Raw genomic sequence first — 14934 nt, forward strand, 5'->3', positions numbered from 1 at the left:
ATCAAATCAGACAAAAGTAACTCGTGGTATGGTGGGGGGTATGTAGGGTAAAAGAAAATGACTGCGATTAGGAATGTATTGCATAATTAGCAGACTATTTATGCTGTAATATGTAAAGTGGATAGTGTACATTAGCAAATTAATATTATTGCTCTATGCTATTTATGAATCGTAAGTATTTTAGTGTCATTAGAGTGTTAAATGAAGTATGGCAAACGTCTGAATTGTCTTTATATACTTCATAGTGTTTCTTTGTTGTTGCTGTTGTATTATCTATTGGATTGACCATTGCGTATAATACATGGCAAATAAAGAAATTTCAAAATTGTATTATATTACTGACAAAGCAAAGTGAAGATACAGAGTATAAAATAATAAAAGAGTGTTGGAAGGGTTAAATAAAAAATAAAATAAAAAAATAAAAGGTATATGAAAGCAGAAGACTAGAAGCTAGCGACTACAAACTAAAATGTAAAAAAAGAAAAGAAAAGAAAAAAAAGAGAGAGAGAACCCCTTTGGATTAATGATGCTGATTGCCCTGTTGGCCACAATCCTGCTTCATAGTAGTGTTTGATGGACTGTCTCAAAAGTAACATTTATTAGCCGTTTAGCTTTTATTTTGTAATGTGTTTATAATGAAGAGTAATTCATTTTTTTCTTACAGTAAACAAAAGATAAAAATAAAATAAAAACTCGAGAAAACAAGAGGGTAATTATTCGCGATAGAGTGCTTCAGGGTAAAGAAGTCTATTTCTCGCGTTCGAGTGATTGAATAAGTAAAACTCAAAGGATATGAGGGGAAAGTGTGTGTCCTGGTGGTATTCAAGTTTGAGCTCTAAAAATCGAACACAAGAGGGAGTATTAAAGGTATAAAGTCAAAGTTGTGTTACGCAACGTTTATTTGCACCACGGTGTAAACAGGGAGGTAGTATATATATATTTCCTCGGAAAGCATATTTCCTAAGGAAGAATGCTGTATATCTAGACATGTTTATTTGAAAATATTGCATCTCTAAACATACATATATATATATATTCAAAGATATGATTAAACAAATTCCGGTCTTTTTTTATTATTATTGTATTTATCAAAAAGTAAAAAATTTATATAGGTATCTGTGTAAAGAGGAATTTGACGGCTTCTTTTCGGTGATTGTATGCTGGTAGAGAGGTAAGAAAAAGTTTGGGCTAGTGTATAGTATAAATGAAAGTATACGCTGCTAAATAAGGTAAAAATCCAACTGAAAAGTGGTATTTCCATTTACTCTACAACCTCAAATAATTTCCTCTGCTTACAAATACAACCAAACGTAATATACCTATGTTTTTAGCTGACACTCTATTCATTTCTATTTACAATACCCGCTTCTGCCTCTTCTTTTTTTTTTTACATACTGATATATCTTGAATACTACTTTACCCAATATTAATTATAGCTTGTTTTTATGTATATATATATATAAGCCAAGTCATCTTTTGTATATATGACTTTATTTATTTATTTCAAAATTTAATCATATCTGACAAGAAATGTAACACTGAAAACCCTTCATTTGCTCCACTTGGCTCATTTAAGCTTTTTTTGTGTGTGTAATTAAAATACTCCAGAGCTCGGAACAGGAATAGGAGTCTGGTGTAACTACAGAAAGGTAGCAAATGAAGTCTGACTACGGAGAGGAAAAAAAATATGTATATACATATGCCTTGTTTTGCTTACTCATAATCGTACTCAAGACGGCAAATGGACAGATATGTTTCCGGGGTGAGAAGAGCACAAGAAGTAAAAAGGAAAGGAAAAAAAAAGGTCGATCATTCAGGATTTTAATTAATGTTAGGAACCAGTACGACTTGATTATGTACAGTCACCGTACAAAAGCTACTTTAACATGGTTAGCTTCAAGTATTTGATTTATTTTATTATTTTTGGTTGGTTCTACAAAATCAGAAATATATGTATGTATGTATGTATGCATATAAAAATAAAAATAATATTGTTTTCATTTCAAGTGACTTCTGTGTACTTAAAGTCTTTGACTAAAACACTTTTCCTAATATAGCAAAAACTTTTTAGAATTACTTCTTTTAGTCTATCTGTATCACAGGTATTTGATTTGAATATACAGCATTTTATATTGATTGCCTGTAGCAAGATGATTAGCCATTTGACATATATTCATCTTTATTTAGTAGACTGGCTAAATACAACTGACCCACTTGGTTTTTCTTTCACATTTTCGTGCTACTGAATCAGCCTTGACCCATAGTCTTATTGAGGATCTTTAACTTACTGTTACCTAATCTCAAATATACTTATTGTATATAGTTTTTTTTTTTAAGAAAAATGATCTCAGGAATCAGATTGTTGATCTCTGTACAACTTTTCCAAAGAATTTATTGACGTTATTGTCATTATTTTAATATATATCTGTGTATATTGCCGTAAAACCAAGCTGTCTTCTTTTAAATTAATAAGCTAAGCAGTTAAATGTGAAGGATTAATAATACATGTGTTTTGAGTTGATATTCAACTTCCCGGATCTCTTTATAGAAAAAAAAATACAGGTATATAAATACATGGCATTCATACATTTTTTTAAAAATCACTACCAATACACTTCTCTTTTTCTCTCAAAAAAAACAATGACTCTTAACTCTCAAGTTATCTACACAAAGCCTCCTACAGAATTTCCAGTGGTTGGCGAAACTGTCAAGATATCCAAATCCACAATTGACCTTGATGCTCCTCTACCCGAAGGCGACATTCTCTTGAAAAATCTTGTGCTTTCTGTTGATCCTTATATGCGTGGACGCATGCGTGACCCTGCAATCGATTCCTATGCTCCAGCATTTGAGTATGACAGTGTCCTGACTGGCGATACTGTTGGCCTTGTAATCAAATCCAACAATCCCAAATTCAGTCAAGGTGATCTGGTCTATGGCAGAACAAGTCTGGGATACTTTGAAGAGTATTCGCACGTCAAGGGATCTTATGCGGATGAAAGCTATGTCGTGCGCAATGACCCCAAGACTAATGGTCTTCCACTGTCTTATTATGTCGGAGTCTTGGGCATGCCCGGTCTTTCAGCCTATGTTGGGTAAGTCTTTAACTATCTGTGACAAGAATATATATATATATATATATTTATGACTCTTAATTAACATATTTGATCTCTCTCTCTCTTTTTTTTAAAAAAAACAATAGTCTTAAGAAATATGGAAGACCAAAAAGTGGTGAAACACTCTATATATCGGCAGCTTCGGGAGCAGTTGGACAGATCGTTGGACAGATCGGCAAGGCATTGGGACTGTATGTTGTTGGATCAGCCGGGTCGGACGACAAGGTCGAGTACCTCAAGGAACTTGGATTCGACGGTGCCTTTAATTACAAGACTGAGAACATTGACGCAAAGCTCACAGAACTTTGTCCCAAGGGTATCGACATATACTTTGAGAGTGTGGGTGGCTCTATGCTCGAGCATGTTCTTAATCATGCCAACAATTTTGGTCGTATTATTGCATGTGGCATGATCTCCCAATACAATACCCAGAATCCATATGGAGTACGCAACCTTCTTTACATTGTAACCAAGCGCCTGGCATTCGATGGATTTATTATTATGGACAAAGAGAACATGGTTTATGAAGAAGAATTCATAAAGACGTGTACCCAGTGGCTGTTGGAGGGAAAAATCAAGTATAGAGAGACAATTGTGGATGGAATCGAAAACACTCCTCAGGCCTTACTTGATGTTCTCAAGGGTAGAAACTTTGGTAAACAAGTAGTCCAGGTTACGAGTTTTTAAGGAATCCGATAATTTAAATAATTCAATAAACGAATAAATCAATAGATAAATATGTCTGTATGCGTGTATTTACACTTGAGCTATATCATGTTATTGGTCAAGCTATGTGTGTTTCTTCTTATGATTATGATTGCTCTCAAGGGTGTCTGATATAATTTTACATGCATAATAACCATAGTAGTAAACCAAAAAAATATAAGCTTATTTAAACCAGTTCAATTTACCTTTTTACTTAAATATTACTTACTTGAGATTGTAAAAAAAATAAAATAAAGATGATGATAACGATAAAGATATGTTTTATTGTTGCTTCTTTTGAAGATTTTTATGTCATTCGAATATATACCGCTGTGTTATAGACTTTGCATAAGACAGCAAGGGATGAAAGGTTATGCACAAGGGTATAAGCCTTGTGCAAGGGATTGAGAAGAAATCCCGCAAAGAAGTATGACGCTCTTGCAAGATAGTATTAGGGAGGTTTGTGCAATTTTGTTTTACCAATCTCTTTTCCAATGTACTAATATGGACAGAAATGTCTTACCAATTTTCTGAAGTTTCATTTCCATATTGAGGTCCACGTCACGGTCGGGAAATAGAATACAGCTAAACTAACGAACATTAACTTGTATTAATGGTTAAGTTGATAGTCTGGTAATGCTTGGTCAATCAATTGACATAAACTATATTGTTAATTGCAGAATCGGTAATAGAGTGCGTAATATATATAATCCAAATATATAGTTTTTAAAGAATGACATAAAAGAAGTCATGTTAATATAATATCTACATTGTTAAAAGTATATTTTTTAACATATTTTCTACATCTTCCTTTGAATATATCGTTAGTTTAGCAGTTAAAAATAACCTTCAATTATTGGCTGAAGACACTTTGTAAAGCCCAAATTGGGCTTACAAAATTTTTGGAAGTATGAAACAAACTATTCTTTTTTAGGCAGGCAATTTCCTTTTTAATTTTGTTAAGAAAATTGCACAAACCTCCCTATTGTCTGAGCGGAACCAAGGCAACACACGCCATGTAAATAACGATATGTGCTCGGATTTTTAACTTTAGCAAAAAAGAAAAAACTACCTCCAAATACATCTTTATGAAATAATTGATATGAGGCATATTTGTTTCAGATCATCATTACCATGAAAATTACAAGATATATACAGACACACACATATATTATATTTTACCGAAAATTAGGATCGACTAACTCTAAAAAGGTATAGTGGTTTGTACAGGGCTGATCTATAACGCATCTTTGTAGATAATCGAGCAAGATATTATATGCCAAACCCATGTTGATGTTTGCCAAAAAAAAAGAGAGTCAAGTAAGAAACAAGACGAATTGGATCTTGGCGGTTTTTGTAGCTGCCCTGCACTGTACTTTAATAATAATAATAATAATAATAATAATAGAAAAGACAAGTTTCTGACATCTTTACCAAAGATTGTCTTTTTTAATTTTTAATTTTTAATTTTTTTTATAAGCAAGAAAAGATATGATTGGAGTTTATACTGTGGCTCTATTCTCGGTCATCCTCTTTGGCCTTCTTGAAAGCATAAGTTGTCTTGGTCTTACGCTTGATCAATGTGATTGTGGATTCAAAGACGAAAACGACCGTATCTGGACAAACATGTGGTTTGAGGACTATACCAAGGACATTGCAAGCCCTCATGAAGATCATGACTACCTTGTCATGAATTACACTGTAAAGTCGATACGACCCACTACTCTTGACCGCCTATTCGATCCTAACAACGTTCAATTGACCGATGGAGGGATTGATATGACTGTAAAATCAGATGACAGTGGGACATTTACATCGGCTTCATTTGGTTCAAGAAGGTACTTCAAAGATGTTAGAACTATCTTTTTAAAAAAAAAGAAGAGGTTGAGCTTATGATTATTTCCATAGAACCGATATTTTGTATGGAACTTACCGAATTAATGTCAAGACTTCTGATGTACCGGGAACAATCGCAGCAATGTTTATTCGCAACGACAATACCGAAATTGATATTGAGCTGTTGAGTCAGTACAAGGACCCAGCCAAAGTACACTATGCCGTTCATCCTCAGATCTATGAGTCAAATGGATCGCCGTCTCCACTCACATTTGGGCTCAAAGATCTTTCATTTGATCCTACAGAGGTTTGAATAATATATATATATATATTTAATTTGTAGATAAAAAAAAACCAACATAATTATTAAATATGTATTTTTATTTTATTTTTTTAAAAAAAATGTAGGAATTTCATGAGTATCGACTTGATTGGCTACCAGAAATAGTAGAATATTTTACGGATGGCGTACCAACCCACCAGCTTTCCAAAAACATACCCGAGAAACCTGGAAGGGTTGTGATTAACCACTGGACAGATGGAAACCCAAACTTTGGTGGAGCACTTCCAACAGAACCTGCCGTCCTCTCGGTATCAAAGTTTGTTATGATGTTTAATGTAACCGGCAATACCGAGCCTCTTGCTTGTCAGAAATCGGCCAATGCTTGTTCAATTCATGGTGAGTGTTATAAGATTGTCTTCTTTTCCTCTTCTCCTTTCACTCCTCTAAGGAAATGTTAATGATAATATTTATTATGGCTTGATAATTAATATTCCTTTGTTGTTGTTGTTGTTGTTATTATCTACTGTAGATGTAACAGAAGAACAAATTTTGCCTGAGAATATCGCAATGCCATCATCGAGTATGCCTTCAAAACGTTCCCCAACAAACTCAACCTCACTACCTTTATCTACTTCTCTTGGCAGAAAACCTTTAGATAATCAAGTAAACGTTTCCTTTGCCCTACAAAACAAGGCTTCTAAACTATTTATAATCCTTTTACTAGGATTGAGTTTTGGGCCCTTGATTTGATTCAATTGTCATCTCCCCTCCCCTCCTCTTCTCCTTCTCCCTGTCCTAACCCTAACCCTAACCCTTGCCCTTGTCCTTGTCCTTGTCCTTGTCCTTGTCCTTGTCCTTATTCTCTCTCTTATACATGTATAGTATAGCCATAAAGAGCGTGCACACATAAATATATATAAATATAATTATAGATATAGATACATTTGCGAATATGCGTATGCGTGTGTTGACATCAATATCATCCCATATTTTCTTTATTTTCTTTGTGTCTAAATATACTCTCTTCTTTATCTTCTTCTTCTTCTTATTCTTTGTTTTTTTTTTCTTTATTCCTTTCTATTTATTTATTTATTTTTAAAAAAAGGATCTACTTGTCAAAAAGGTAATTGGGCGTTGTCTTTCTATTCTTCTTTTTACTGGTATTATTATCGCTATCGCTATCGCTATCTTTTAACATTAATATCATTTTTTTGTTATTGTGCCTTTTATACTATCAAGACAAAACGTTTAATGCCCAAGAGATTATAAAGGGATAATTATGTTTATTCTATAGGTTCAAAAAAAATTAATTAATTAATTATTCATCCATTTCAACTACCATTGGTGCATCTTCATCTTCTTCGTCCTCTTCTGTTGGTAATTCCCATTTGAATCGAGATACAAGGAATTTCTTTAGTTGCAAGAATCGTTTTCCTAATTCAAATTCATGAAGTGGGATGTTTTTACGGAATTCCTAATATGAACCAAGAAATTAAATTCATTATGCAAGAAACACACACACACAGAGAGAGAGATATCATTAATAATCTCAAAACTCTATGTAAAGATGTATATATATATTTACCTGTAACATGCTTGATATAAAGTTGTTTTCAGACAAGATGTCACGGAAAAAGTCTTCAGGACACTCTTCAAGCTGATGCTCAAATGTATCTACCAAAATAATGATTCTAAGCTTTCTTTTCTTATTTTCTTTTTGCTAAAGAAAAAGGTGATGGATCCTGTCAAAGTTTGAGGCAATTGACTAGCTGACTGACTGATTTCTCTTGTTTGTCTTCTTTTTTTCTTTTTTCTTAAGATTTGATTGACTTACCAATAAAATCAATAAACACACCCGGACTTTCTTCCATCCACTCTTGACACGAACAGAATAAGCGGACCATTTGTTTCCATTGATGAAATCCAGAAAAGTTTTGTGCCATTAAAAGACAAACGAAGGACAATTGCATTTCACCCAACATAACCAAATGATCTAATATGATGGCAATATTTTCAGTATAATAATATTAATAATAAAAAAAGCCCCACACTAAATTTCTTCTCCCCCTTTATATATATATGCATTTACCGTCATGATAGACTCGACGAAGTAAATCACGGGCAAGCCAGGATTTGTCAATGCTCCACTTTGTGATTTCATAGGCCGTTGCATTTTTTGGAAATGATTGTCTTAGATCAAATGGTGTGAACTCCATGCCTTCTTCTTTTTCGACTTCTTTGCCGACCCGTTTGTCTTTGACAGAAAGAACATCGTCGTCGAGTGGTTCGGGCGATTTTCTTGGCAGATGGGATACCTTTCCGTCGTTTGGTAAGATACGTCGTACTAGTCCAGGCGTGATGTGTTCGGTCAGGGTTCTCCAACGTTGGTAGTATGTAGGAGGGTCGAGTGGATAAGGACCCATATTCCGATCAAAATCTCGAATATCTTTATTTATTATCATTATAATCATAATTAGTATAATAAATAAAAGGTTATTTGGTTATTGAGAAATATACTCTAATTTTCTTATTTCTTATTTCTTTCTATAAACATTTTTAGAATTACTCTTTTTGTATCGTTCTACTTGTTCTGGATCGAGCTCTCTTTCTTCTCGTAAATCTTCTGTGTGTGTATTCCATTCACGTACCGCGACCTTGCGATAATTTGAATGGTTTTAAATTTTCAATATATATATATATAATGTATAGACTTTGTAATTCTCATTCTAACCTCTTTGGATTCAAAGTACTTGAAAAAACCAGTCCGTATTCCTTGAAGACCTTCATTACTTGTGGCTCTAAAAATATAAATAATATAAATAACCATAATAACGGTAGCAGTAATACTAATGATTAATTTCTTTCTTTCTTTTTGTGTGTGTGTGTGTGTGTTTGTCTCTCAGTTGTATATATATATATATATATATAACAACCTTTGGGCTATAAATGCTTACGAAAAGTAAATAAAGTGTAATCCTGGAGGAATCATCTTGACACCTTTGAATAATGGACCGATTGTCCAAGCATGGTAATCGATTCCAAATTCTAGATTTGGAGGTGCATCTAGGAACAAAAGAAACGCGCCATGGTCGAATAATGCATTGGCTGTTTGTTGGTCCATTATTATTATTAGAATTAATCAAATGTGTGTTGTCTTTTTTTTTTTCTTTTCTTTATAAAGAAATAATATGTATATTGTATATAAGGTAACCAAAAAAAAATAAAATAAAATAAAATAAAAATTAAAATATTAATGCAAACTTGTGACTTTACAACACCAACCTGATATATATATATATATATATAATTTATATATATTGGTTAGAATCTTTTAATGATAGTGTAAGAAAATTAGCATAGAAAGTTTAGTTGGTATCAACAAGGTCTCGATTATTATCATTGCTTTTTAAGAATAAGAATGATAATGATAAAATAAAGAACTCTTCATTCATTCATTCATTAATTCATTAATTAATTCGTTTGTTCTTTCGGTTGTTCATTTTTTTTTCTTAGTTGTCTCGGTTGCTCATTCATTTATTGTGGTAAAGAAGTAAGGGCAGAAAGAAGGGGGAAAAAAGGGGAGGGAGAAGGGGTGGAGATGGGGACCTTTATATATGTGTTATATGAATATTTTGGATTTGGATTTCATTATTTTCATTTTCATTTTCATTTGTACCAATTGATCTATGTGTCTATGTATGTGGTAGAAGAAATTTTGGATTGTTGTGTTTGGAATTGAATAAAATGATTTGGTAGGTAGTAAAATAATTTATTTTTTGGGTGTTATTTTTATTATATTATATTTTGCTTTGCTTTGCTTTATTCTTGTAATTTGGCAAGGTATTTTGGTATTTTGGTATTCAAGGCGTGAGTGTAAAAGATACAAGATGAAGAAATAATGATTGTAATGAGTATGCTAATAATACAGTCTATGAATGTATCTATAAAAATTGGTAGTCAAAATAATCCAAAGAAGAAAAAAAAAGGACTAATGTAAGGAAAGTTATATTGAAAATTGGTGTCAAACCAAAATTTTGAATACATATAAAATAAGTCAAGATAAAATTGTGGGTGGCGCGGTTGTGATAAAGGGAGTACAGAGTCTACTGGATTTGGAAACAATCTTTATTTGTAAAGATTGCGGGTGAGAGAGAACCGGTCTCTTCAAGGTACTTGATACCATTGGCATCAAGGTTGATTTTGTGCTGTGCCGTATCCAAAACTGGAGACTCGAGACCAGAACTTGCTGATGATGCAACCGACTCTGAAGGTGTATCAAGGCAAGGTAATGGTCTGGTGGTAGTAAGTGGGGAGAGCAAGACACCTCTTCGGCGAGAGAGGGAGGGAGGGTATCTTGGCTGAGGACGAGGTATGGGTATGATCTCGCTTGATAGATAAGCATTATTTTCTTCTTCTTGTTCGAAAGTGTCTTTGGATCGAATTGGTTGAATATGTAGGGTTAGTGGAATGTCTTTGATTGGTTGATGGTTTAATTGAGTTGCTCGAATTTGACGAGTGTGGCGTGGTGATGCTGATGCTGATGATGATGATGAAGAAGATGTTTTGATCATACGCAAAAAGGTGTCGAAAGGTCGTTGTCTTGGTCTTGATTGGGCTGGAGAAACTGGTACTCTGATGACTGATAGACGGGCGAGTCTGTACTGGATCACATCTACCCAGGCTCCTTGATCGAATGCTGAATTGCACTCTATGGTCCATGGTGGCAGAGATGAGTCTTTGTCTTGGATGGGAGCGTTTAGATTTGGTTCGAGACGGAAACAGTATGGGTGGTTGGGGAATGAACAGGCAACTACTCTAGAAACATCGCGTAGACTGAGAGTAGATGATGCACTATCAGTGTGCTAAATAAATATATAAAAAAAAGAGTATTAGATTTAATTGAATGGTTCTATGATGAGATTGATGCCATATTAACTAACCTCGTCTTTATAATAGCGTAATTCGGAATCCAACAAGACGAAATATCGGGAACGCCACCGACTTCTTCCAAAGGAGCCTGAGCTGAGTTTTGCTAACCAGTCTGATTTGGGTACGATAAAAGACATGATGATTTTTGTTATTTTGTGGTGGTGTGAATAGGACGTAAAGGATAAAGGATAAAAGATAAAGAAGTAGAGAAAGAGAGAAAGATGAATAGCAGAGTGAATCCAGTACAGAGACTACTTCTATTTATACGTTCTTTCCATTGTATTACCCACCCCCTTCCTTCCATATATAATAATAATAATAATAATAATAATAATACCAAATTCTAATTCTAATTCTATTGTACGGCCCCCCCCCCCCCCCCCTTTCTTTTTTTTCTTTTTCTCACGTCACAGACTATTGTGTATGTATACATGCATATATTATCCTATACTAAAGCCTTTTTTTTTGTGCTTTTTGGACACTTTGCCTTTGACACCGCCATTTTCAATTTCAATTTCAATTTTTTTTTTGGTACTTGATTACAAGTGATCATCACTCCTCAAACCAGTCCCACCCCTCCTCTATCTCTACCTCTACCTCATCTTATTCTTCCGCCTCCCCCTTTTCTAACCTTTTTTCTAAATCAAGTAAAAAAAATAAAATAAAAAGAGATAAAAATTAGTTGATATCTTGGGTATAATAGAATGATAATAATTTTTAATATAGGTATATAGTAGGACTGTTTCTAAATCCCTCACTTTCAAGTACTACATGCATTTGATAAGTAATATATGTATATGTATATGTATATGTATATGTATATGTATTGGTGTAGGTGTAGGTGTAGGTGTTGGTGTTGGTGTCGATGTGTCTATTGATTGGAGTTAATATGCGTCTGTAATATATGTGTGTACTGCGGGCCAGAACTAATCATTAACATGAAATTACCATAAAAGGCGAAGAGTATTAGGCGTGGTATCAAGCGAAGATGAAAGCCAAAAAGCAAAAGCAAAAGCAAAAGCAAAATAATAATAATATTATTTTATTTTACTTTATCTTGTAACGAATGTTAATATACCGCTTCTTTAAAGGTGCATATGGTTCTCATTGACTTTTTGTCGATGTGTCTCAGCTAAAAATCTCATTAAGGATGAAATACCTAAAATTATTATTATTATTATTATTATTCTTTTACATACATATACATAAGAAATATTAGATAGACGTATATACTATATCGAATTGAATTGAATTGTTTTCTTTGGCTGATACAAAAGAATGTATATTATGTTACTGTCTGGTCTGGTCTGGTCTGGTGAGTACAAAATACGGCAAATGTGTATCCATTCGCCACAGTGCACTAAAATTGGGTTTGCTGAGTATCGCGACGGCGAATGAATAGTTTATTTTGTGTAGACACAAAGCACCATCCAAATCCAGTTTTGTGCTACTCATTACCACCAAAAGCTATTGTTATATTTTTATATATATATATATATATTTATTTATTTATTAAGGTCCAGACTTTTTTCTTCTTCTTCTTCTTTTACTTTTACTTTTACTACTTCTTTAATTAATAAGAGTATATTATAAAATATATGTATATCTAATCACTACTATTCTGGATCTGTTGCCATGTTACTTCTTGGCTAGTCACACTTATAATAGTAGACAGTTCCTTGTAGTTTGTAGACTAACCAATCAACCAATCAACAAAAGTCCAATACACTTTTGTCAATTGAAACCGTGATGAATTGCCATGAAATAATATCAAATCAAATCAAGCCATTGCCTATTTCTACTTTTATTTTTTAAATATATAATATATATAAATGTCTGGTTACCGTTCAAGCCATGTCCAACCTTCCCAGACAAGATTGATCACTTTTCTTTCTTTTCTTTAGTTTTGTGCTTCAGAATGGTCCCAGAAAAAAAGAGACATTAATAAGGATCCTGAGTCGGTGTCTCATTTGACCAACTCGAAACCGAGCAAGAATATATATATATATATATACCGTTTCTCGGCCTTTAATTACAATTTGGAAGAGGTACCTTTTGGTTTCCAGTTTGATTCTTTTTCTTTTTTGACACACACAAACGTACATATACTCGCACGGTTTGAATGATCAAACTTTGTAACTTTAGCCTGTCCATTTAGTTCAAGCCGCCATTTTTCCCATTATATTATTATTATTCTACTTTCCTCTTCCCTTTTTTGTGATTGTCTGTGTCTGTGTCTGGGTGTGTGTACGATTGTGTAGATTCAAGGTTTTGGTTACCAGTTCTCTCATTGTTGACATTCTAATATATATATATATATACATCTTAGTTGGTAATGTGATCTAACTACATCAAAACCCTATCACTACTGTCTTCTTCTTTCTTAATTTTTGATCGATCTGTTCTAAAGAGAGAGAGAGAGAGAGAAAGTTCATAGAAGAATTCGTTATCTTTATATATATAAATTAAAATAAAATAAAATAAAAGTTCCATTTTTGGTGGATCTGTACAAGGTTCTTTGTGATGTTACTAAGTATTGATGATTTTTACCTTAAAGAAGACGAAATAATGTAGATTGATCTTTAAAAGACTTTTGCATTAAAAGTACAAGTGCTTATTTTTTTTTTCTTTCTTTCTCTTTCTCTTCATACCTCTTTATGGTATTTTTGTGTATTTGTTTGTGAAAACAAGGTTTCTAAGCATCTTATAAACCACTCTTTCTATATATACTTTGTACAACTTGTTCTTGAGTCCAATGCAGTGTACGTTGCTGTACTGTGCTGTTCTGTGGTTTGTGTGGGATTTAAGCTTTTGTTTCTTTCTTACTTTTTTTGGCTATGACTAAAGACGTTTACATATATGGTTATTTTCTAAGCTTTTTTATAGTATGTACTAAGCTCCCTTATCATTCTGTCTAGATCTTATGAAGAAGCCCATTTACTCTTAAAAGAACAAACAAACAAACAAGCAAGCAAGTAAAGGTGATGTTTGCTTTGCTTTGCTTTGTTTTTTTTTAGTGTGACATGTACTCTGCTTAGATGGTGTATTTTTTTTGCTGCTGTTGCTGCTGTTGCTGCTGCTGCTGCTGCTGCTGCTGTTGTTGTTGTTGTTGTTGTTGTTGTTGTTGTTGTTATATTATTACTATCTAAAAAGATACTAAAATAAAGAAATAAAACGTACTGAATTAATTAAGAAAAACTCTAGTTTACTGCGGATCTGGTACTTAAACTACTGCTGCTGCTGCTGGTAATGCTGGTGCTGCTCCTCTTCCTCTCTTCTTCTTCTTTGTCCTCCTTATTCTTCTTGCACACTGCACACAATTCTCATTAAAAAAGGATAATATCGGCTTATTTGGTAACTTTAATAAAATAGAATAAAAATAACAGAAAAGTTGTATTTGGAGTGCCAAGGAAACTGTAAATATATAAAAAAATACTATATATATATATAAATACTTGATGAGAAACTCTTGGCTCTGTAAATGATCTACACAAGCCAAGACAGTTAATAAACCTATTGATCAAGATTGTATGTGTTTTTTTTTGTGGACAAATATGCCGCAGCACACCCGCTCAAGATAATAAAGAAAGAAAAAAAGAAAAATGTGTGACACCAATGCAAGACCTTTTTTTTGTATGCTGTATGTGTACTGATGAGTTCTATAATCCACACTTTCAGAACCCATATACTGCATCTGTACATTGGGACCATTAGAATTCTTGCTAGCAAATTTTGAAACCAAAAAAAAAAAAGAATTCAGTTCTGTCAACAGTACAGACATTTACATACTCTTTATATATCTTTATATATTGAGATTATTCAGTTGCATGGTTTATAGAAAGAAAGAAAAATTGATCGTCATTAAAAGTACAACAACTGCAGCAATACCGATAGTAGCCCCAATAGCAAGCCAAATGAGCCCAAACTTTTATTTATTTATTTTTTGGTTTATCATTTTTGAATAGTCGGCATACCTTATACATATACTGGCTACTGATTAGGAAATATTACAAATAAATCAAGTGCCACTCATCCAAAAAAAAAAAAAAAAAGTACGATATTCTA

The 14934-nt window shown here is 33.2% G+C and overlaps 5 protein-coding genes across 5 annotated transcripts; 2 read left to right on the forward strand and 3 right to left on the reverse strand.

Moving 5' to 3' along the window:
• Nucleotides 1-2640: 2640 nt before the first annotated feature.
• PHYBLDRAFT_25082 (hypothetical protein) lies at nt 2641-3803 on the forward strand (the record flags this gene model as incomplete). The annotated part of the gene is made up of 2 exons (XM_018439860.1): nt 2641-3095; nt 3203-3803. The coding sequence occupies 2 exons, from the start codon at nt 2641-2643 to the stop codon at nt 3801-3803; spliced, it is 1056 nt and encodes a 351-aa protein (XP_018288497.1).
• Nucleotides 3804-5312: 1509 nt separating this feature from the next.
• Nucleotides 5313-7135, forward strand: PHYBLDRAFT_70622 (glycoside hydrolase family 16 protein; the record flags this gene model as incomplete). The annotated part of the gene is made up of 5 exons (XM_018442308.1): nt 5313-5659; nt 5730-5964; nt 6066-6336; nt 6470-6603; nt 7046-7135. 5 exons carry the CDS (start codon nt 5313-5315, stop codon nt 7133-7135), a joined length of 1077 nt encoding a protein of 358 aa, XP_018288498.1.
• A 123-nt stretch (nt 7136-7258) lies between these two features.
• Nucleotides 7259-9061, reverse strand: PHYBLDRAFT_70621 (hypothetical protein; the record flags this gene model as incomplete). Its single annotated transcript, XM_018442307.1, has 7 exons — nt 7259-7414; nt 7526-7614; nt 7775-7933; nt 8030-8386; nt 8507-8594; nt 8672-8738; nt 8895-9061. The coding sequence occupies 7 exons, from the start codon at nt 9059-9061 to the stop codon at nt 7259-7261; spliced, it is 1083 nt and encodes a 360-aa protein (XP_018288499.1).
• Nucleotides 9062-10043: 982 nt separating this feature from the next.
• Nucleotides 10044-11006, reverse strand: PHYBLDRAFT_171212 (hypothetical protein; the record flags this gene model as incomplete). Its single annotated transcript, XM_018436541.1, has 2 exons — nt 10044-10802; nt 10881-11006. The coding sequence occupies 2 exons, from the start codon at nt 11004-11006 to the stop codon at nt 10044-10046; spliced, it is 885 nt and encodes a 294-aa protein (XP_018288500.1).
• Nucleotides 11007-11997: 991 nt separating this feature from the next.
• Nucleotides 11998-13023, reverse strand: PHYBLDRAFT_70619 (hypothetical protein; the record flags this gene model as incomplete). Its single annotated transcript, XM_018442306.1, has 5 exons — nt 11998-12028; nt 12164-12336; nt 12420-12436; nt 12487-12562; nt 12973-13023. The coding sequence occupies 5 exons, from the start codon at nt 13021-13023 to the stop codon at nt 11998-12000; spliced, it is 348 nt and encodes a 115-aa protein (XP_018288501.1).
• Between the last annotated feature and the right edge of the window lie 1911 nt (nt 13024-14934).

The sequence above is a fragment of the Phycomyces blakesleeanus genome, assembly GCF_001638985.1.
Source record: "Phycomyces blakesleeanus NRRL 1555(-) unplaced genomic scaffold PHYBLscaffold_18, whole genome shotgun sequence".
Lineage (NCBI taxonomy): Eukaryota > Fungi > Mucoromycota > Mucoromycetes > Mucorales > Phycomycetaceae > Phycomyces > Phycomyces blakesleeanus.